The sequence below is a fragment of the Dinoponera quadriceps genome, unplaced genomic scaffold (genome assembly GCF_001313825.1).
Source record: "Dinoponera quadriceps isolate SergipeBrazil2010 unplaced genomic scaffold, ASM131382v1 scaffold1651, whole genome shotgun sequence".
In the NCBI taxonomy this organism is placed as follows: domain Eukaryota; kingdom Metazoa; phylum Arthropoda; class Insecta; order Hymenoptera; family Formicidae; genus Dinoponera; species Dinoponera quadriceps.
The window spans coordinates 86,952-110,740 of record NW_014555795.1 but is presented as its reverse complement, the minus strand read 5'-3'; the positions used below and the strand labels follow the sequence as shown (position 1 = coordinate 110,740).

General features: G+C 39.4%; 1 protein-coding gene across 6 annotated transcripts in view; it reads left to right on the top strand.

Annotated features, from left to right (window-relative positions):
- LOC106745415 (alpha-catulin) overlaps positions 1-23,789 on the top strand; it is an 85,917-nt gene that overhangs the window by 12,266 nt on the left and 49,862 nt on the right. Inside the window, exon 2 of one of the 6 annotated variants that reach the window (XM_014620996.1) lies at positions 14,684-14,799. The exons of 4 other annotated variants lie outside the window; for them this stretch is intronic. In XM_014620996.1, the coding sequence (XP_014476482.1) occupies positions 14,725-14,799 (75 nt within the window). In that variant the 5' untranslated portion in view covers positions 14,684-14,724. Of the gene's footprint in view, positions 1-5,700; positions 5,773-14,683; positions 14,800-23,789 lie in introns of those variants that run through there. One more of the 6 variants, XM_014620997.1, reaches the window with a different exon arrangement.

Sequence of the window (23,789 nt, the reverse complement as noted above, 5' to 3'; positions counted from 1 at the left end):
TATATATATATATATATAGGTGTGGCGGAGAAACGAATATCCGCCCGTCACTCGGGAAGCCCACGAGCTCTCGAACGGGCATGCGAGCGACGTTCGCCGAACGTAATAAATGCGTTATATATGACGATGGAATTTCTTATTTGGAGACAAATCAAACACACCGAGAACTATTTCGCCAATATTGACCAGCAGCCTATCCGACGGTCTAGCAGCCATTTCGCCCGGCTCCATCTCAACCGCGCCGACTGCTTCGAATTAAAAAAAGCTCTGCCGAAAATCTTCACGGTATACGCAGATGAAATGAATTACCGATCGTGATCTGCGTCGTTCAAGCTCTTCTTAAGAAGGCTTTTTGTGGCAACGAGCGATCGTATAAAATTGACAGGCTGATATTAACCGCATTTCGCCAATAGCAGCTGTCTGAGACGATCAGTTGCCATTGTCGTCAGTCCGTCGGGAATCCTGAAACGCGCACCTAGAAAAGTCCGATCCCATCTGGCTGTATGTGGCGTCAGCTGCACGTAATCGCATTATTTACACTCTAATGACTCTGGATGCGAGTAACGCACCGCAGTGGAGCGTCGGTGGTGCGCGGCAGTCGGCGGAAAATTAAATTTGAATTTCTGAAATTTCCTACCGTCATCTTAAATTTCAGCTGCTCTTGCCGTTTCATATCGTTCCATACCGATGCATATCGCGCTAGTCGAATAGAAATCATAATGTATCGACTCGATATCGTTATTGGAATTCGAGAGTAACTTCTGGTCGGAAGAATGTTGCGGAAACGTGTTACGGAAAACGCGAAACATTCCCCAACGCAGAAACATCTCGATGGGGAGATCATTCGCGGGACAAAAAGAGGTTGGCGCAAACGGGAGGATGCACGAAGATGTTTGAAGTGCTTTAAAGACACAAGCAACAAGCGGGGTTTCTTTCACAATAGCTAGAGACAAAAAGTAGCGCGGAAGACAGCCATATTGTCGCAAAATTTCACCACCTGGCAACCTACGAGGAGACATTATTCGCTCGACCGATCTACGTCAAGAAAGAGAGAGAGAGAGAGAGAAAGAAGAAAGAAAAAAGAAGAACCGCTCGATAAAGGCACCGCCGCTATATTCTCAACGCCTTCGTACACATATATCACACGGAGATTGTTTTATTATAGTTGCGGAAGAAAAGACAGAGACGAGAAAACAAACTATACGGGACCAAATTATCCGAAGAGATAGAATGTGCGGTGGGTGCGCTGAAAGATTGGCATCGGCGGACAACCGGAAATTGAGAAAAGACAAATAGTTGGTGCGCGATATAAATATATTTGCGATGTTACATTTACGAAAGCGGAGTACAGCCTGGAACCGTACATGTCACGATGTATATTTGTATTGTAGCTGTTCTATCTCTCCTTTACGCTGTTTGCGACACACGGAGATTGTGCTATTAATGTCCAATTCCCTCTCTGGTATGCTGGTATCCGAAATTTTGGTTCCAGCTACCAAAATGCTTCTGTTATTCGTGGAATTAATGTGCAGCCGAAATCCCGACTCGGGACGCAAAAAGTTCTCACGATGAACAGCATGTATTTTTGGAAATTGACCAGCTATTTCTATTAATCGGCATCACAATAAATAAATAAATATTTGATAAAGCTCTCTGATATACAATGAACTAAGAGTGAAAGGGCCATTAAGAGCCTGAACATGGATCACTTAGTATCATTACATCATTTTCGTCAAAAAGTCATTTATTAAGTTGTTATTATTATATAGATTAGAATAGGACCGAAACGTTTAGAATCTATGTAATAATAACAACTTAATAAATAACCTTTTGACGAAAATGATCTAATGGCACTAAGTGATCCGTGCTCAGGCTTTTAATGGCTCTTTCACTTTAAATTAAATGAATATTAAATAGCTTTTAATCAGAGAAATTTTTAATTTGTTAATTAGCACCGAATAAGAATTTATCGAAATGTAGGAAAGAAAAATAAACAGATATGTGGAATCCATAGTTTTTTTTTTTTTTTTAATGAGATCGAACGCGCAGAAAAATGAAAAGAAAGTATTTAAGACGGAGCGATGAACGGACGTGGACGCAAAGTATCAAAATCTTCTTTGTATTCAATTACGCTATTCCTTTCGTCGTTATAGCTCTATTTATCCTTCGAACAGAAAATGAGGAGGAAACTAGGGAAAGGAAAAAGAAAATGACAGAAAATTAATTGAAAAAGTTCAGCACTACTAAATGGCAACCCACATCAGAACAACTGAACTTTAAGTATATTCGTGGATATGTTCATTTGTAAATAAACGGAGAGTATTTTACAGTAAAAATTTTACAGTAAAATTTGTGACCGAGCAATATATTGATATTCTACCTTAATTTATTATCCTTTCGTTTGATATGTGCTATTTCAAAAACTGAAGTTTATAATTAAAAATTATATAACCCAATAAACACCAACCAACAGTAATATTATATCAATGTTTCCCGGAAAAAATTTCCCACTAAATAATGTAGTTGTGCAATATGACATACGTTATATAATAAATACATTAATAATATTATATTAATGTTGTATTGTAATAGTTATAGTAATAATGTAATAATTACAACTACTTCATTAAATTGAAAATTATAACATTGATATAATGTTACGGTTAATTGTTTACTGAGTATGTACTTTAGTGAAATGAATTCTATCGATACTTCATCTCTTTGCTGTTAGGAAACATGATGAAATTAAAAGGAATTTTATATGAAAGAAAGCTATAATATTCTCTTCGCGTAGAATTTCCGAAAATGTATCTCAAATGGATATATCTCCCTATTTAATGGACGCTAAATTGAGATGTCTTAGAATATGATATATTTCTTTTTCGTTATTCGCGGTATGGGAGCACGTTTCGCTTCGGTTACTTCGTTCCAAGAGCCGAAAAGTAATTGGATCATGAGGCCGAGTGAAAAAGTGAATTTCTCGGGAAAGTACCTTACATGCGAAGTTAACTCTCTTTGACGTCGAATGTTGGACGAACGTAGGACGGACATTAGGTATAGGCGATTTTCACTGAGAAATTGTACTCATTCGTAAAGACATTCTAAAGGTATTTGAGTTAGGATCACGACAAAAGAACGGAATTAGCAACGAAAACTTTCTTTCAGACGACATGAGACATTCATGTCATAACGAAGTTAGGGATTGTAACGGTTTATTTCAAAAACTACATGTATATTTCCTCGGCTCTCAGTCAATTTACCGGTAAATTTCAAATCAAATTAGATAAAGACTACTTATAAGACCGCGACGCGAATAATATTCTTAAGGAAGGAGGTTTGGCGTGTTAACTAATGAAAATTGAGTTACGTTAGCATTAAAAAGAATGTTATTTTTAGTTTTCGACTTTTAATCGCTTTTACGCGTCTATATTATAGTACTTCTTTATTTCCAAAGCCATTGGATATTTTTTATTTTCGTTCGTTATATTTTGGCAATTAAATAACAAGTTAGTTCTGGTGTGTTAGGTTTCTTTGTTAGTGAAAGCATCGTGTGTTTCCCGGTGGTCGGGTTGCTGACGTAACGGCAAGTCAACTTGGAAATTAATTCTCAACGAACGAGTCGGAGTAATAAATTCTGGAACATGGCAACTAATTAGCAACTAATTACACGATAGATTTGAATTCAATTTTTGTGGAGAGACTGCTAAATCAATTCGGATATAAAATGCACGCCTACACAGAAAAAAATAGTACCAATTCTAGCTTCGTATTGTCATATATAAGCAAGAATATATAATATTATAGGAAGATGAAATTTGCTCTCATGAAGAAATTCTACTTAATTCTATTAAAAATATAATATTTTCGTTATTCAAGAATAATTTTCGAAATTGTGAGAAAGAAATATTGAGAGGGGAAGAATATACAGGGACGCTGCAAGCTTGTGAAAGACATTGGTGCTTTCAGAGAGACCGAGCGTCGCGGCGACATACGCAGAATAAAGAACGAGCGAAAGGGGTGAATGAGGATGCGGGACACGTTAGTTAAAGAGAAGCTAAAAGGCGCATTGACTTTTAATTATCCTTCCTCTTCTCCATTTTTATGCCGAGGTTCTTTCGCCCACGGCTATTCCCGCACTCGCCTATTTGATGATGCGATCATTGATTATGAATATTATCAATAATGTCCGTTATCAGCGTATTAACACCCTTCTGTAGTAAAAGCCACCGACATTTTCATTAGTACCGTCGATGTTACCGCGCTTATCGAGATGTCACTGTTCGGCCGGTGTATCATGCTGTACTACCACTACACATTTAAAAAGGAGCGGACTCGACAAGTCAATATGCCCGTCGCACGCATAGTTTTTCAGCGCGCGTTACACACAACAAAAACAAATCGTACGATGGTGAGCGACGACAAAGTCTCCGGCGGATGCGCTGACCGCAAATGTCAAACAAGAAAAATGCTGGACTCTCGGCTCGAAGTAGGTCGAGCACAAAGAAAACGGAGGCAAGGCCTCCTGGAGCGTTTTCCCGATAGTTTTACCACGCGCCGTTCTCTNCCCCCCCCTCTCTCTCTCTCTCTCTCTCTTTCTCTCTCTCTTTTCTTCCGTCAATTTCGGCGCATTGTGGATACGCCATTCGGTATTCAGGCTTCGACACCTACCCAATATAATATGCCAAACATCGCGTCTCTCACTCCCCTAACGGTACACACACACAAAGGCACACACGGGAGGCCAAATCATTTCCGACGTGAATCACATGTTCACGAGTTATCAGCGCTTTGCGCTCTCCTGCCCCCTCGTGCGAGTTATCGGCGTTCACGCGCTCGTCGTTCTCGACGTCGATAATCTCGAGAAGGTGAGCTTCGCCTCATAGAGGATATAGCGGATGCAGAGGAAGCGGATGTCGTGTTTATCGGACGCGGGTGACGCGGTACAATGACATGTCCCGATTCTCGAAGGCATCTCACCTCTTTCTACTTGCGAATTTTTCACGCGGATGTTTCGAAATTTTTCCCGACTTTGTGTTCTTAGGCTACATTTCAAAACGTTCCATTCAAGGAAAATGTTTCTCGGTAGCTGTTGCGAAACTTTAGAAATACTTCCGATTGGCTCCTCTTCGGGTGACGGACGAAATCCGAATCGAAAAAGGCTTGTAAAGTTTTGGAGCCACCGAGGAAAATTTTCTTCCAAAAGAACGTTTATGACCTCGAGTCGATGACTTTAAAATTCGAGTCGATGACTTTAAAATCATCATGGTACTTGTTTATATAAACATTCATAAATTTTACTTTTCACATCCGCGATGTTCGATAGGTCATCTTGAATTTTACAATTTTAAGATGAGATTCATATTTAGAGTCCTCAAAAACTTATAGATACTACTTATTTTTATGAAAATCCATCATTCTTTGCTTATGTTTAGAGATATTTTTACGAGTAATAGGAACTTTCTTTATTTTAATTCTTAATGAGCCAAATTGCTAGTTTATATGTTGATATTTATGAGTTATAAATTTTTTTTGTAACCGAAATACATGTCCTGGAGGTGCGAAAGGGTTAATATACACACACACACACGCGCGCGCGCGCGTGCATACACACGCACATGCACACACATACGCGCGCGCACTTTTTGTCTCTCTACCTTGTTTTCTTCCACTCTTTTTCTCTCTCCCTCACACTGAACAGGAATGTATGTTTTAGGCACGTCTTCGACAGAAGAATCGAAATTGAGTTACATAGGTATAATGGGCTCGTCCATGGTAAGTCTTTCCACTATAGGCAATGTCGAAAGCACCTGCGGCTACATAAATGTGATGTGTTTTATCCTTAGAGAGTTATATTTATATAACTAGATGACTAGCGATGTTACACACGACTCGTTGTTCTATGTGGATAGAGAAGACAAGATTAGAGCGCGACGTTGTTAATCCGGCGAGTTTGCAAGTGTCGATACGTACATATATATTGTTACCTGTTTGTTTTTTCAATAGCGGCTTCGTATGATCAGCTAAGCATGATGTTTAATGCGAGACGACGTTCTCGCGCGTAAACCGAAGAGACGACTAGTCGTTGTTTAGTAAGTGGTCGAGCCGTAAACTGTCACACTGTTGCGTAGAAGTGTTATTTCTTTTCGGATTCACCGAGGTGTCCCACTTTATGTACGAAACTTATGGTCGCTATGTTAGATATACACCTTAGAGCTTCGCGTCGCCAACAAATGCCCGGGTTTGTTTTCCGCCTATTCCTACCAATGTCAATTAAGGTTTAACTCGAGTTTGAATTCTCTTCGGACTAAAATTTTAACTCAAGTTAAGGTTTAATCGACATTAATAAAATTGGATATTTGTGTGCTTTCTCGTCGTCGCTATTCGCCTCCGTCATTTGTACACCTCACGTTCGTTCATTCTCACGGGTCATACGGCAGATCGCACGAAATTAGATTCTGAAACGATAATTGGAATTTTTTCCTTAAAGCTACGAATGTAAAAAAAATATAAAATCTCTTTCTTTCTCATGAATACGTCTACAGCTTTTCGCTCTCTTCCTTGCACAATCGGAAAAGAGCATTTTTTTAGACAAAAATCAGTCGATGATCTTATATTTAAGATCGATCGATTTTAATGATTCTTTTTTTTTTATTTACTCATCAATTTTCCCACGTCATAGACTTGCAACTTTTTTTTAGTTGAAATTAAAAATAGCGAATGACAGTACGGTAGTAAAAAATATTGTAATTTTATGATACTGAATATATTGAAACTGAAACAAAGAAATATATATAGGTTTTTTGAATTGCCGATAACGAATCCAGGATTAAATCTTCAAATTCAAAATGACAGATTTGATATGATAATAAAAAATACAATACAAATAAATATTACCGTATTAAATTTCGATATTCCAGCCATATCGAATTTTTAATTAAAAATTTTGAAAATTTGACTCTAAATTCGTTATTAGCAATTTCGGAAAATCTATATACTTGTATTTTATTGCAAATATGTTAGTATCGTAGAATTTCAATATTTTTGACAATCGTATTGCCATATTCGTCATTTTGAAGCCGTATCTTAAAAATTTACAGGTATTCATTGAGAGAAATTGCATTAAATTATAATCATTTTCGGCTACAACTATATCTTCTTCTCTATCTTCTCTTCTTCTCTTAATCCAAAAAAATAGTAGGAACAAAATACTAAACCAATATACCATTTTGTTTATGGGCTTAATTGCCTTGTTGAAGGTATAAAATAACGTCTTTTTCCCTATTGCGCATTAGTGGAGAAGGAGAAAACGAGATCGCGTGTTTCTTAAAATGTGCAAGAGTCGCAAATCGTCGAGAGATATAACGTATTTAAACATCTTGAGCTCTTATATATGTCGAACAGTCCCGTTCGTCCACGAGAGAGAGAGAGAGAGAGAGAAAGAGGGAGGGAGGGAGAGGAAGGGAGAGAGAGAGAGAGGGAGAAACAGTGCCTTCGATCGTAACTTGTTGCGGGTTATGTTTCCCTTCGGCGTTAATAAAACACGTATCGCATCCCCGACATGCTTATAACTCTAAAAGGATCCCATGACGTAGGGGCATATTTTGTATACGTTGTTTGCAACGTAACGCGAAGCTCGCCGCGGCGTGAATAGATTTTGGTTGCAGTACACGCACAGAAAGCACGGGCTTCGCTTTCGCTTTCGTAAACAAATCTTGCGGGGGCGATCGCGTTTGATTAATATCGAAACGAAAAATTCGGAGATAACGCACTACCGATCACTGGGATTAACGTTTCGAATGTTGCGCAACATCGTATTGTCCATCTCAACTTTATTCCTGTTCGGAATCACTGGGAAACAGATATTTTCAAGAAGGAAAAACAAAGAAGAATTATTTCGCAGGTCGATTATTTCGATCCTGTACCGCCAAAGTGTTTTCATTAGCTGATTAATCTGTTGCGCCCGTTTGCGGGCTTTCTTTGCGAACCTCTGTGATAAGATATGTGCTGAATCCGAGGCGCATGTGCAGGCAGCAAATTGAAGGCCCCGTCAAAATGAAAGCCATTTCACGGACGGAGCCCGCTAGGTCTTCGAAGCACGATGCGGGGTGAAATTGACTTGGCTTTATGTAACGGTTTTAAGATTGAACGTATCTCACTGAATTACCAAGATTTACAGATATCAGCTTTTCCTGAATAAAATTCCACGTGCGTTACATCGGGGATCTTCTCCCTGGAAACCTGGAATCAATCCAGTTTGGAGCGCCGCCAAGGTGACGCCTTAATTAAAAATNGGGGGGGGGGGGGGCGAGAGAGATGGTACGACGGCGGAAAATCATTTTTCACGAAAAATAAGATCCGATACAAGAGAGAAAGCCAGGAAACTGTAAAATTCAGCAGACCAATTATCGCACTAATTGTACCATTGCGCCATTGCGCGACCGCAACTCCACCGATTCAGTTGCACCCCAGGGGCTCGATTTCACTTATAATCAATAGCAGTTTACGGTAGCCTTCATGGTTTTTGTCGATTCTCACTGAGCAGAAAGGGAGAATTCGCAACTCGGCCGTTCTTCACTTTTGCCTCTGCGCTGGTGTGACTTTCCTTCTCTTTTGTTTCGTCCCTCGTTGCCAACTTACTCGAAGCGACGTCGGTAAAAGCAGTTTCATCGCGGTTACAAAAGACGCGGAAGTGCTCACAGCGTGGCTCTCCACCAAGGCCGCGAACTTTGCTCTCGAGGAATCGAGACTCGCCGATAAGAACGATGAAGAAAGAGAAAGAGAGAGAGAGAGAGAGAAGCTTTAGATGCGCCGACTCGCTGCTGCTGTGCAGCAGTGGCGAGGAGCAGGTGAACCGAAGAACACTAATTTCCCGAGGACCTACGACGGCCGGGATACGTCATCGTCGTGTTCCGGCGACGGAGCCGTTCGTGTGCATGCGGGAGCTTCGAGCTCGAAAGCCAGCTATATGAAATTCCTCGTTCGCTTCCACGCTACGATATTAGGCACGAAGTCTGAGTATCTATCGAGAACACATGTGAGAGAGACCGGGCGCGCAGAGGCCGTTCGCGGCGGATGACTGTAAGATATGTACTCAGGCTACATCCCAGCTCGCACCGGGTATAGCTTCATAAATATTTCCGCGCCGCCGCCGTCGTATATACCTATCCAGCAATCTTATTTACTCGTCCCGCGGCGTCTTGATAATATTGCACGGCAAAATCATACTGTTTGAAATACACACAGCGTGCGACGCGAGCTTATTTCGCGGCGCGACACAAAAATCCCTCCGCTTTGAGGAAAATTTCCATCACGCGTTTCCCGAAGCGCCATTTCCTTGCTTTCGCTTTCACCTTTACTTCGTCTTGTAATGCGTGCCGCTTTTATCCCTGTGCTGAAGCGCGGCTCGCATTTCGTCATACCATTATCGTCTCTTCCGCCGCCCATCACGCAGAAACGTACGCCTCTTCTCTCGGGGAGAAAGATGAGGAAATGCATCCACTTGGTGCACTGTACGGACGACGTAGAGCCTCCGCATGAGAGCGTCTGTAACGCATTATTTTACGTTAAGTACTAGCCGTAAGCTTAGCCTGTACTTAACACTAAACTTAGGTCAACGTATGAAGAAAATTTTATCATGATTATACACTGAAAGAAAAAAGGATTACATTCAAGTAAATATTTGATATACAAGGAGAATGCGTGTTGAAGTAATTATTTTACTTAGATAAACTCTTCGAAAGCACTCTTCTGAAAGGTCGCTCGCAAACAGGGTCATATTAAACCTATGCAATTTTCTAAATTCCATATCTGGAAAACTGTGAAAGGAAAAGGTTGACAATATTCTAAAATCAAATATAACTCTACTATATTCTGTCAAATAAATACCAGGAATTGTTCAATAAAATACGAAATATTGATTTAATCATCCAAATTTATTTTGTCGTCTTCAAAATAGACCTCATTTGATGCCAAATGATCCGTTCTAAAATATACAGGATGTTACAAAAATAAGAAAGATGAAGAAAAGTGGCCAAATTTTGAGAGCATGTTCTACTCGTCATTGAGGTAAAAAAATGATCATAGAACATGGGTCATTCAAGTCGGTGCTATCTCGTTCGCTCGGGAAATAAAAAAAACCTTATCATCGCCAGATTCGGTGATCAGTTTCCCATTTTTTCTTCTAGTTGTGCTAGTGCTGCTCGTTAATAAGAGCTTTTCCGAATCACAGTCCTATCGCTAACGTACACGGCGATCATGTTATTTCCGCTCGTCCATTTTGTCACTTTTGGTCATTTTTTTCTAGCTGTCGTCCTTTTCTCGTCTCTCTTTCCGACGTCTCACCCTTCTTCATGTACTGTTTTTCTCTGACGACATTTTGTCGTTGATGCTTCCCCACCGGGTATCATCTTGTTATCGGCAATGCCGAGACCGAGTCCCCGATAAGCGAAATTCTCCCCTTACAGCGAAATATATAAACTCTATCTATTGCAGGCATATATTGCGTTCAGTTATCCACTTGTATGTGAATTTCGAAAGTTTAGACAATTACGACCGCCTCGTTATTCTTATAATCATGTCAGCTGTTTTCGAGAGAGCAAGGAGAGGAGACATTACGCGAGCCATTATAGCGGAATTATCTAATTTTCAATCACGGCCGACTTCAATTAATCTTATTATACGCTCTACGAAGCTCTCTCTCTCTCTCTCTCTCTCTCTCTCTCTTTACGATCGACAATGGTGTTAGACGTATATATGTGTTAAAATTGAGAATCGAAGAGGCATATTAAAAGCTGAGTGACGCGAATATACGGAGCTTTGAAGTTTCACCTGCCCTGCGAGCTTTGACGCCAGACAAGACGGAACCATATTTCCGACATTCCGTATAGCTGGAATTCGTCGTGATTGTATTTCTCCGCGTGGCAGTCCAGACTCTTCCATCGACTCAGTGAACTGAAAAATCTCTGTTCTCACATATTTAGCTGCAGAGAATGTTTCTTAACACCTAATTGGGATCCAGTCTGATTTCTTAAATAATTATAGAAAGAAAAATCATCATTCTACCGCTGTCTGATTTCCTAAATAATTATATAAAGAAAAATATAATTCTACCGCAGAAACTGCGATTATTTAGTTTATTTTCCTTCTTTTAACCATTTAAGTAGCATGCGCACACTATTGCGCGCACTCTTGCATACAAAAATGTGCTCCGTTTCTTCCTCAAAAATGTATTATTGAATTTAAAAAGTAATTTTATGTTTTCGATGTCAAGGAATAGGACTTTTATGTTAAAATTAAATAATTTTCAATCCCCGAGGCACTGTTTTTTATTTTAAATGTACCTTAGTTTAATTTGTTTTATTAGGTTTCTTTCTTCTACGTTGATCTAGAGATTAAGATTATGCTTTCATAATATTTTTTGTTAAGTTAAATAAAATTTTAATAAATATTTTCTAAAATTACACACACACACACACACGCGCGCGCGACATATGCGTGCTATTAAGCATGGTAATATTAAAATGTAATCTCATTTATTAACTTTCTAATCTGACACTCGATCAAACTGTCGCTCGACTTTAACGATGATAGTCATACATTGTAACAAAATCAACATCGCGAAAAAGATGTTTCATTCCGTGTTTGCGATGAGAATGAGATTTTTAATTGGTATGGTAATGAAATATTTTGGGTCAACTTTTGATATTCCAACCAGAATCTATACTGTGCATGGAAAAATCTAGGAAAATGTTTATACTATTACTATTACTATTATAATAAAGGTAGTTCCGATTAGATTATTCGGTGAATCGCTGCAATGTCGAATATGCGCAACAATTCTCGTACATTATGAAAGCCTCAAATATTAATGTTCATCGGTGTCAAAGAGCGATGAAGTAACAATAGAGCGTCGTCTATGTAATAAACACTTGATTTTCATTGACAACTCAACAAACAGACACACAGAGGACTCATCTGCCATAATCTATCTATCAGAACCTTTCATTCTCTTCCGGTTTGCGCGAACTTTCGCGGAAACGCGCGAACGCAAACCGTGACGCGGTTCACATTGCAAAACGTTTTTCTCTCTCGCAACATCTTTCTTTCTCTCTCTCGCGCGCACGTTGCGTCGTCATCGAAAATCACACTGTCGTCGTCAGCGCTCTATCGATCCACATCAAATCCTCGCGTCGGAAGCAAGAATCTCCCGCGCTTTTTAACCGAAGGGGAGCAAAAACATCTACTACTGGGATATTCCCCTAGACGACGCTACGAGGTGGCAAAATCGTGGCACGACCGGCTGCTAAAAAAAAGCAGAGCCCCTTAGCGAGTCATCCTCGATGTAGGTTTGCCTACGGAAGGAGAGAACATGTCCCGCGGTCATGATAGAATTAAAAGTCGAAAATAAGGCGACTCTCGGGTCGGTGAGTGGGAAAATTGAGATTTCGCGGGCGAAAGTACGGGCCTGCCGACGTATTGATTCTCGGTTGGTGGAGAGAGACGGCAGCGCGCCTGTGCTCCGGCGGCGGTTCGTTCACGCAGACCGCGCGGGAGCGAGCGAGAGGGCGACAGGCAGTTTCGGGGTGGGAAGACCTGTGCAGAAGCGAGACCGAGTCCACACAGCCCGCGCTCGTTCCCCGTGATCCTGCCACCGAGTCGCTTCCGAGTCCAGTCTTCCTTAGGCACTCGACAGGCCGGTACCTGTTTCTCGAAAGCGAAACACGCGCTCCGTCGTCTTCGCGCGTATACATATACACCCTCTTCTCTTACGCATACATATGTAGACACATAGCATATATGGACATTGGTTCCATGCATAAGCTGATATATAGATACATGTATTCAGCCATTCGGTGATCGCGCACTTCCCTGCGGACACGTGTGCCTAAGTGCGCGCACTTGTACGCGTACAGACCCACATATATCCACACACAACACGCACGTCCGTACATTCAGATATATACACACGCACACGAGGCTAAGACAGAAGTTCACATGTCGTGGTAGTCAGGCATTCGGCAAGACGCGCGCTCATACGTGCGCGGCATCTAAGTATGCGCACGAGCTGGAAGGAGAACGCCAGCCGCGGAGAACGCTAGCCGAGAGAGAGAGAGAGAGAGAGAGAGCACACACGCGGCTGCCATACGCACACCGGCGTCCACATGTCCGCCCATACTGTGTACGCGCGCACGCGAGACAGCGAGCCGTGCACCCTTAACGAACGGCCGTCGCCGTCGCCGACCGTCAACTGCACGCGCTGATCCGCGTAGAAGCCCAGTTCAGAGCGTTCTCGCGCGGCCTAGCGCGAGCCTCGTCGTCGTCGTGATCCTCCCGTGAGCTACCGAAGCCCCCGTCACTTTCGTCGCGGGTGCTGCTTCCGCTGCTTCAGTTACTATCACCACTGTCGCCATCGTCTGCTACTTGGCGAAGAGGAGAGAAGAGAAAATCGCGACTTCGGCGGGTTCGAAGTTCACGAAGGAAGCTAACGATTGGAACACGCCGGATTCCCGGGGCTCTACTCCGAGGAATATACTCTCGAGACTCGGAGTTTCCAAGCCGAGGGAAGGAGGTCTCTCGAGGAAATCTGCGCTTCTAATATGAGGTCGTCGACGCGTTTCTTTGGGAAAAGCAACCCCGTGTTAATGCGCAAAAAGTGAGAAAGAGAGAGAGAGAAAGAAAGACGATGCTCACCGACGAGAGACGATCTTCGTAACGCGAGCCAGTCCGACGGACCAGGAGGACGTTCCGAGGAAAAGAGTATGAAAGCTTGAGAGAGAGAGAGAGAGAGAGAAAGAAAGGTACGCGAAAAGAGGTGAAAGAGGATCAACAACACCTCGGCCGCCAACGGGTCATGCACCTCATCGAGAGGGTGACGACGAACTTGCAAGAGCGAGCTCGGCTCGACGCGACGACCCCACACCTAGAGACAAGTTCTGGGCCTGTAGCAGCAGCCTAAACAACCTCAGTGATTTTTCTCTGCAGATATATATATATATATATATATATATATATATAGAGAGAGAGAGAGAGAGAGAAAGATATATATATATATATATACATATTATATATTATATTTATATATATATATGCATATATATATACATGTATAAATATATATATATATATAAATAAATAAAAATATATATATATACTATAGACACATATGTACACACATTGCATATACTCGGCTGTCGTACGCGCGTCTATTTTTGTTATCACCGTCGCGCGCCGCGGGCCAAGAAACGACAGAATATCGAAGAGTTCCCAAAGTATCACTTGTTAACGAACGAGATCACCTACACTGGAGATAGGAAAAAGGCGTGAGAGAAAGGAGGGGGGAGACGGAGATAGAGAAAGATATAGACAAAACGAGAGAGAATAATATTTCTATACGTATATGAAGAAGAAGAGAGGAAGAGAGGGAGAGAGAAAGAGCACACATATCTAAATGACGTTAACGATTCATAGTATATTTTGGTCATACACTGAACGGAAAGAGCTGACGACGGCTGCAGAGAGAGAGAGAGAGAGAGAGTGAGAGGGGGTAGAGGAGAGAGAGAGAGAGAGGAGGCGAAGTTATAAACCGACAAAACAATCGTGACAAGCACAATAATAAACGACCTTAATAAGAGTAGTAGAATTAACGATTTAAAAAGCGATAGCGACTTAAAGACGTATATTATAGTGCGATAAGAAGCCGGAGGCCAGCTGGCGGGTTCGTATTGTATGAACTTTTGTATGCCGGCGGTGTACTATCGACGGGGGAGCATGTACGAGGGCGACATGGCTGGTGAACGACAGGTACGTTCGCGATAACGATCCACACACACACACACACACACACACACACACATCACGAGAGCACACACCGCGGAATCACCATAAGTTTCGTTATCGACCCCCCCGACGAACGGGCGGGCGGGTCAGACAAAATTCGCTCGTTCAGTGCGTCCTTGTCGACGGTGTTCTAATTGTCAATATATTGTGCCTCGATTGCGCGTTAATCGCTCGTCACTCTCTCACACTTCTGTGGGATTGCACTGAATCGAGGAGGCTGACGAGCGGCTGGTCCCTGTCGTAATAAACGCCCGTCCGAATATAGCGATGCATCCGCCGTCAGAAAGTTGCGCACATTTCGTTCTCTCGAGCGCTTTTAAGTGCCGCATTTGACACATAAATCCTACTTCGCATCGCGACTTACGTAATGCATGCAACTTTATTAAAGTTTGAGGCTGTATACAAGGTGTACAGTACGCTGTGGAAACAAACCGGATCACTTCCCGGGCCGCTCTATCCGCGTATTACTATCCGAAAGCCATTTCGTCAGATGAGCTCTTTAGACGCGCGAAATTTTCGACGCCTGTTTTCTCAGCGTGTTAGACGCGACGGAATAATGCAAACGGTATCCTGCACTAAAGGAAATATTATAGTTATTTTCGGCAAGTCAACTACATCCTTTCTTATGATTTTAACTACGAAAATAGTAGTAGCCACACACATGTAAAGTTATTAACATTATGGCATCATATATTATGACATTATAATAACATTTACTAGAAAAATGGTTCTTCTGATTGTTTTTCTTCACTATGATGATTATAGCTACAACACGCGTAGAAAATTTCTTAGGATCTAATAAAAGTCCAGTTCGATTTCTTAAAATAATGATGGCTTCTAGTTAGGAAATTTACGTAGTTTCTAGTTAGAAGTTATATCTCAAATATATGATTTTAAGTGAAAAACATAAGCAGATCTTGTTTGGTCACTCCCAATGTTTTTCTAACGATTTTTTTGGTTTCTACATCTTTTACATTATGAGATTGAACAAAATACACGTAATATTTTAAATATTTATACTTTACACTACACACACGCGCGCGCGCGAGCACTCATAAATGCGCTCTATCAAACATACGTATCATTAAAAATATAATCCTGTTTATTAACTTTCTAATCTCATTTTCGTTCAAATTGTCATTCAATGACAATGACGGCGATTACGGTTGCTTGTGGTACAAAGTAAGTCGCAGCGTACAGCCAATCAGAATCGCGGAAAAGAGGCTTCATGTTTAGGATAAAAATGGAATTACCAATTGGTATTGTAATAGGATAACCTGTGTTGGGATAACTTTGGGTATTCTAATCGAAATATATGTATGTGGGAAAGTCTGGAAATATTTCTATACGAGAAATATTAAATATTTTTCTTTCAATATGCACGCGATCAGGATAATGGAGACTCTTTTTGACATTGTGTTCATAAAAAATTTAGGCCATTTAGAAGACTAAAAGGTCTTTTGAAGATCGGAGAAAGGAAGACGACGCTTTAGAAAAATGCCAGGTCTCCTTGAAACCGGGAAACCGGGAACGTCATTAAACTTCGTCGGGGAAGGCCGACTCCGTTTATCGTATCGTTATTACCAAAAGCTGATTCGGAGCTCTCTTTTCTCCGCCAGCATAAAAAGCAGTCAGAGTCTCAGGCATTTTTATTCTAAGTAAATTTAATCCAGCTATTTTTTCCGTGCAGTAATATTTAACTCAGACTTGAAATGTAGTTCATGAATATAACAATGTTTTTCAGTCAGTTTAAAATGATCATTAAAATAGGCGAAACATAGACTGTTATCATTAGTCCTTTGTTCCACGCAGAACATTTTTATTGGAGCCAAAAATGAATATGCGGTAGCAATAAACGAATAATAGTTTAATCAATTGATCAATTATTTTAATTAATTATTTTAATCAATTAGTTTAATCAATTAATAGTTTTATCAGATATATTTTTAGCCCCTGATTACGTATAAATTTACCATATTTATAAAAAAATAAGAGAAAGATAAAAATGTCCCTTACTGATATATGCATTTTCGACACTATAGCTTAGATTGTGTGCTATTTCTAATGTCGATAAGGGAAAAGATTTTATTTCAAATAGTAATTATTGTGTAACGTATATATACAGAAAAATATATATTACATATAAATATTATTTGTTTCAAGTATTTCATAAGTTTATGTATTCGTAAATATATTACAGGTTCATCATAAGCATCAAATTTATTTTGAATCCTAGTAAGTTTAATATTTCAATATCACATTAAATATCAAATTAAATATCAACTTAAAGCAAAAATCAAATTGTTTATTTAAATTAATCGGATCTAACTTTTCTCTCTTTGATAAAGTTTTGCAATATTTTTGAAAAGAGAATAAATTCTTCTTTTGAGTGATATGAGTTTTCCTCAAATTTGTGATGAGTATATTTTAAGACTTATCAAGAAAAAAAATATATTCTTTGTTACAGATAACCATTACTTAAAAGAAGGAAAATAAACTAAGTAATCGCTTTTCTTAGTAATAGAATGATTTTCTGTGTGCAGTATTACTATATGTTTGTACATTTATGAGAACAGCAGAAAGACGGAATATTTGTTAGGTTAATGGCATATAGACGATAGTTTCCGAGCGGCGATGTGCAGTTATAATCGCGTCGCTCGCATTATGCTTTCTAAATATCAACATTTTCCAAATTACCATACTACGTTGAAATTGTTCCGGCGTTAGTATATCCTAAATAGGTGAGACTATTATGGTACGGTTTATGCATATTTATATCTTCGATAAAAATGTTCTGTGCCTATTTTATTTTGATTATGTATCGACAGAGACTTTACTCATTTATCCTAAAATCCCAAACGAAACATCATATATTCAATTACTGAGAATTAGTTTCGGCCCACGAGATCCGCTTTGCTTTAAAACAGTATCCTCGATGAAGGGCAAACCGAAATTTACGCCATTAAATGCGCCACGTTTCAATCTCCTAAAGAAGTGAATCGACGTTTCCAATTTTCAGTGTTTCAGAAGCTAAAGACGTCGATTCACCGACCTCCAGTCCGCAATATGTTGACAGAACAGAACTCCGAAAGGGGTTTTCGGGAGTTACCACGCTTACTACGCGCAGGCATCAAATTAATTCTCGCTTCAATGTACGCGCCACGTTATTTTCCCATTGAACCGTTATTTTCCCATACCGCGGGACGAATAAGGAAAAGAAAGAAAGGAACGAGTTAACTGCGAAAATTGAAGATTCATGCCGCGGCAAGAGATCGTATCATCTTTTCACCATGATCTCCTACAGAAATAATATGCAAAAAAGCGAATGAATAATTATGTCTGCTCCCACGCCGCGTAGTATGCATAGAAATGCATGAATAAATTTAATTTCATTTTTTCTCACGTGTACCCGTACGCGTTGCTGTTGCTCCTGGTGCTATTGTTACAGGAGCCGAGTGAAAAATTCCGCGATGCTTCAGTTTGCTCTGAACGGCGACCGCGAAACTTTTGCGCCGAATCGGCGAAAAGAGATTTTGCGTAGAAAAGCACCGATATGTCCGAAAGTTTTCGTATTTGCATTCTCAAATGCTTGCGCGTATCGACGCCCGATGTTCCGTGGAATCGTGCGCGCGAGAACTCTTTTAATAATTTATTGAAATCGCGCGTACTGCGGCCTCGATTTTCTCCGAGGCAAACGTGCGATTCACTCGGACAGTTAGCGTCACGTCACGATGTTATCGCGGATGATTCATTTTATGAACGTTACTCAAAGGCGAGTCTTGGCTCGCGCTTTTATGAACGAATGATAGGGACCATTAATCTGTGTCGAGTTAATCATGATTGTTTTAAAGGTCATCCTTGGAAGATCTCTTAAGGACTCGCAGGAAACTTTAACGATCAAACGGCCGCGAGGTTACGAATCTATAGGCGAAATTTCCGCCGTAAATCCTGACGGATGTTTCGCCTCCGCGCGAAGAAGGGGGCGCAAATTGCAACTTGTCTGGCAGGCAGTATTCACGACTACTAAATGAAAATTGCGCTTTAATCGATTTTTCCACGGAAGTACCGATATTTACGGTCACGCGGGCACGTTTACCTTCGACAATCAAATATGCGCGCCAAATCAGGAAACGAAATAACGTAATTGCTGCGATTAAAGTTGTACCCGCGTCGGCTACTCGAGAAATATCAAGCGCGAGATATTAAGTCGTGCTGAGGCCGAAACGACTCTTAGATCGAAACGGTCGATCGGCTGTGGGCTCGAAGTGAGTGTAAAAGAAAATTAGATGCCGATTCGACGCGAACGATTACGTGCATCGATAACAAAAATTTTGATATTTGTAGTCGCGTGCACATAAAAAAACGAATTTGATTAGATCTTTCTAACAATGAACAGTCAAACGCGTTTCGGTTGGAACGAAACAAAATTTCTAATTCATATGAACGAAATTTTGTTTTTATAATTAGAAATTCTGTTTCTTTCAATGAAAACGCGTTTGGTTATCCATTGTCAGTTAGATTAATCAAATTCACTTTTTTTTCAGTGTAAATGAAGGAATTATACCTGACTTGTCTTCCGTATACGAAGTGATTTTGATCAAGAGAATCATTTTTCTAGTGAACTTTACTAGTGTCAATGAACCATACGTGCATATTATTAATACTATTTTCTGCACAGAGCAAAGAATTAGTTGTATTATCATGACGAATCAACGAATCAAGCACGTTTTCGTAGAAAAACAGAATTTCTTATGAACAAAATTCTTAGAATTAGAAATTCTGCTTATTCCAACCAAAATACATTCAATTCGTTCATTGTCACATTAATTCAACCAGTCTTTCTTTTCCGTGTAAATTAAAATCAAAAGAAGCTATAGTTGAGGCTTAAAATAACTATAATTTTAGTGGAATTTATCTCATTGTGGATTCCGAGGTTCCGGACGAGTCATTTCGTAAAATGTCACGTATTATTATTATTATTATTATTATTATTATTATTATTATTATTATTATTATTATTAATGCTTCATTTATTAAACGCTCCGGGGTGAATCATTAATGCTTTATTAAACGCTCCGATAAGCACGAACAATGCTAAATACAATTTTATATGTATTTAGCATTGTAAATAAATGTATATCCAGAAGTAAAGCTCATAGCAGTTATAATATATTCAAAGTGAGAGTTAAACGCTGAGCACTAGTATGTTTTAGATGATTTAATGAAGACAAAAAGATAATTCAATGAAAATTCAATGCTAACCAGAAATAAAGTGAACAAAAGAAAAGCGTATCTCCGTACTGAGAAAAAAGTTTTGATATTTATAACTATAATCTTATAACTGTAACTATATTCACATAAATGGAATAATTATAGCTAGGGAATAATAATAATTATAGCCATTTTCCTAGTATCACTATAATGTTAATGATAATAATGTTACACGTATATTGCTACTATTTTTATGGTTGAAATCATAAGAAGGGTATAGTTGAGACTGAAAATATCTATTAGATCGAAAGAAAAGTAATGCCGTAATTTTAGCTCAGAATTGGAGAAAGTTAATTTATATTTAAAAACAACCTCAATTAGTAATGTAACGACCGTTGTTTTCTGTAATCTTTTGCCATCTTTCGAACAGCTGTATCATTTTTCGCGTGTAGAACTTGGGTATTTTCTCAGCGAAGAGAACTGCTAAAAGTGGTTCTTGCAGTCCTCCTAAAAAGTGAACGTCTTACCAACAAGAAAGTTCTACAAGGATCGGAACAAGTAATAATCCGAAAAAGGAATGTCTAGTGAATATGTTGAGTGCGATAAAACATCGCAGCCAAGTTGCAATATTTTTTTCCAGGATTAAAGAAGCATAAGGGCGTTATCTTCATGGAATAAAATACCCTTTCTATTGGCTAGTTCTGGGCGTTTTTCTGCAATGGCTTCCTTCAGCCGTGTGAGCGCTAATTATTTATATATTTAAGAATACTTACACATTGCGTTTACGGAGATAGCGGGTATTAATAAAGTTGCGAGGCGTCGGGAATAAAACTAGTAACGTGCGGCGTATCCGGAGAGCTCATCTATGTGCTTTATAATTTAAAGTCACGCAAGGCTATTAACACTTGCATTAAGCTCGCGCACTCGTGCCCGGCTTAATCTCTTCACGACGATCGTGACGACGCTCCAGAGGAAGGGGCGAGCGATTCGTGTTCAAAATGAAAGCGTTTATTTACGACAGCTCGTGCAAATTTTTACGGCGTTCGCCCGGCAGCTTGTAAAATACGGTAATTAATTACGCATCCTGCGATACCAGCCTGTTTGCGTACGCTTGTTCGCAAAGTCCATCGAAGTAAGTCATAGAGGGAGATTTACGCACCATTCGCATGGCAATAAAACAGCGGACGAGTTCGCTTCTTGCGACATAACGGAACACTCTCGAGTCATTTTCAACGCTAAATGCGCGTTGAAAATCTTTCGTCGCGAATCTTTCATCATTCGTTATTTCAACATGTTGTATCATATTCGACTTGTTTAACGTGTTTAACATGTAAAGATTACACGGGGAGAATATTGTATTCTTTTCTTATATATGCAATGAAAACAATTTTAGTATTTGTAAATAATTAATTATAATTGTATAAGTAAAGCAATTATTATCAAGAGAACCGTTTTTCTGGCAAATGTTACTATAATGGTAATAAGCGTACATGCATTTGATATTACTATTTTTTTGGTTAAAACCAGAAGAAGATATAATTGAAACCGAAATGACTATAATTATAATGGAATTTCTCTTAGTGTATACGTTTGTTTTTCAATCTCTTATCATATTTTCAATAACATAAGAATAGATTGTCTACAAAGTTTATCTTGTCATATTAAGAAGAAAATATTTGATATTTATGACAATAATCGCATAATGAAAATTACAGCCAAGAGAACCATTTCTGTAATATATTAATGATAATAACCTTACATGCATATTGCTTTTGCTACTTTTTTATTAGAACAACAAATGGAGATATAAGCGTCGATAATTAATATAATTTCAGTAAGATTAACTGTTTATTTTCTTTTACTGTAAAGAACATAGTAAATTTTGTTAAAAAAATATGTAATAAATTTGTTAATAGTAAGTTTCAATTTTTTAAATATGAACAATGCACATGAAACAAAAAGATAATAATAATAAATCAAGGCAGACAGAATGCCAATATATTCCTCAGTTACGAAATTCTATAGTAATTTTTACGATAAAATTCTTTCTGTGCATAGTTAGCAAGTTTACATGAAAGTTGGCATACCATATATCATCCATACTGAGAAAAGAATGTTTGGTAACTATAATCGAACAAGTGAAAGAATTACAGGCAGGAGAACCGTTTAAAAAATAAGCGTTATTATAGTGTTAGTAATAATAATTAGATGCTATTGCTACTTTTTAGGTCAAAACTAGAAGATAAGTTGAGACCAAAAATGAATATAATTTTAATGGGATTTCTCTTAGTGTGTGCAAAACGGTATGATTCGGTATGATTTTTGCCTTTGATTGTACTGTATTGCATTCGATGGAAACGGATTATTTATTAAATAGCAAATAATTGTTATTTGTAAGTAATTTGAGCTATTTGTGATTTTTCGCCAATATTACGGCGACACTCGTACACACCTCTATTGCGTAAAATAGTTGGTTCACTGTCGAAGTAGTCGGAAAATCAGTGTAGAAACATTGAGAAACAAATTTTGGGTATTTGTAACTAAATATAATCACGCAAGTGAAAGAATTATAGTAAATAGAATCATTTCTCTAGCAAGTGTTATTGTAATAATAATAATCTTAGCGCAATGATAATCTCATATGCATATTGTTATTTTTTGTATTAAAAGCAGAAAAGATATCTTTGAGTTGCAGAAAATGACTATAATTTTGGTGGAATTGTTTTCAGTATATTTTTCGACTGAACTGATAATTGCTGGAAAGATTATTATTGAAAGAAATAGGGGTTGCTTAAACCGGGGAAAGTATTATTGAATAATTGAGCCGCTATAGAATACCATTTGATAGTGAACCGTTTTCAACAAGAGTCTCACAAAGAGGCAAGAGTCTCGTGGCGTATCTACAGAATCGGCTAGAATCCAATCACGGATAAACGGATTATCTTAACCCAACCCTGCTCTATCTTTATTTACACAACAACTCCGTAACGCCGTGCGCGCGGCATGAGACCGATATAATGCGGGAGGTGAGGAGGGAGGGGGTGAGCGTTTCAATAAAATTTATCTGCCGTTCACTTGCGACGTTAACACGAAACCGCGATATATCTTCCGGGTAGGAGGCAGCGTATGTATTTGCGCGACGAATTTCGAAGTTCGAAAAGAGACGAATATCCTTTTGCCGCGACGCGCGCGCGGGCAGAAGAGAGTTAAAAATTCTCCCATCGGAGATTTAAAAAGAGAAAAGAAGAGCTTGAAAAAAAACGGGACATCGGTTTTTGCAACAATGTCGGGGGAAAAAAAGCCGTAAACTCTAGCGTTTTGAGATAAGCCATCACCACCGCTGTCAGCCTCCCTTCTAGCCATTATTACTGCGTTGCTAAAAAGGGTAGCATGAAAAAATCGCATACATGACGGCGGAGAATACATCGTCATATGTGTGCGAATATATAATCTTCATTCCGCGGTCCGCTGCTTCCGCCGTCAGTTTAACGCGTCGTCGTTTATGACACATGTAAATTCTCTGAGGGAGAGAGATTTCTTCGAGAGAGAGAGAGAGAGAGAGAGAGAGAGAGAGAGAGAGAGAGCCAACATAAACTTCGCGTCACGTCAATGAGACTGAGGCTTTCGCCATGATTGATTACAAGATACAGACATCACAGCGCGAAGAAAACATACGTGTGCATGCGTATGCAGATGTGTGCGCCATTATTTGGGGAGTGAGTCTCTCGAGCTTTCGTGACTAG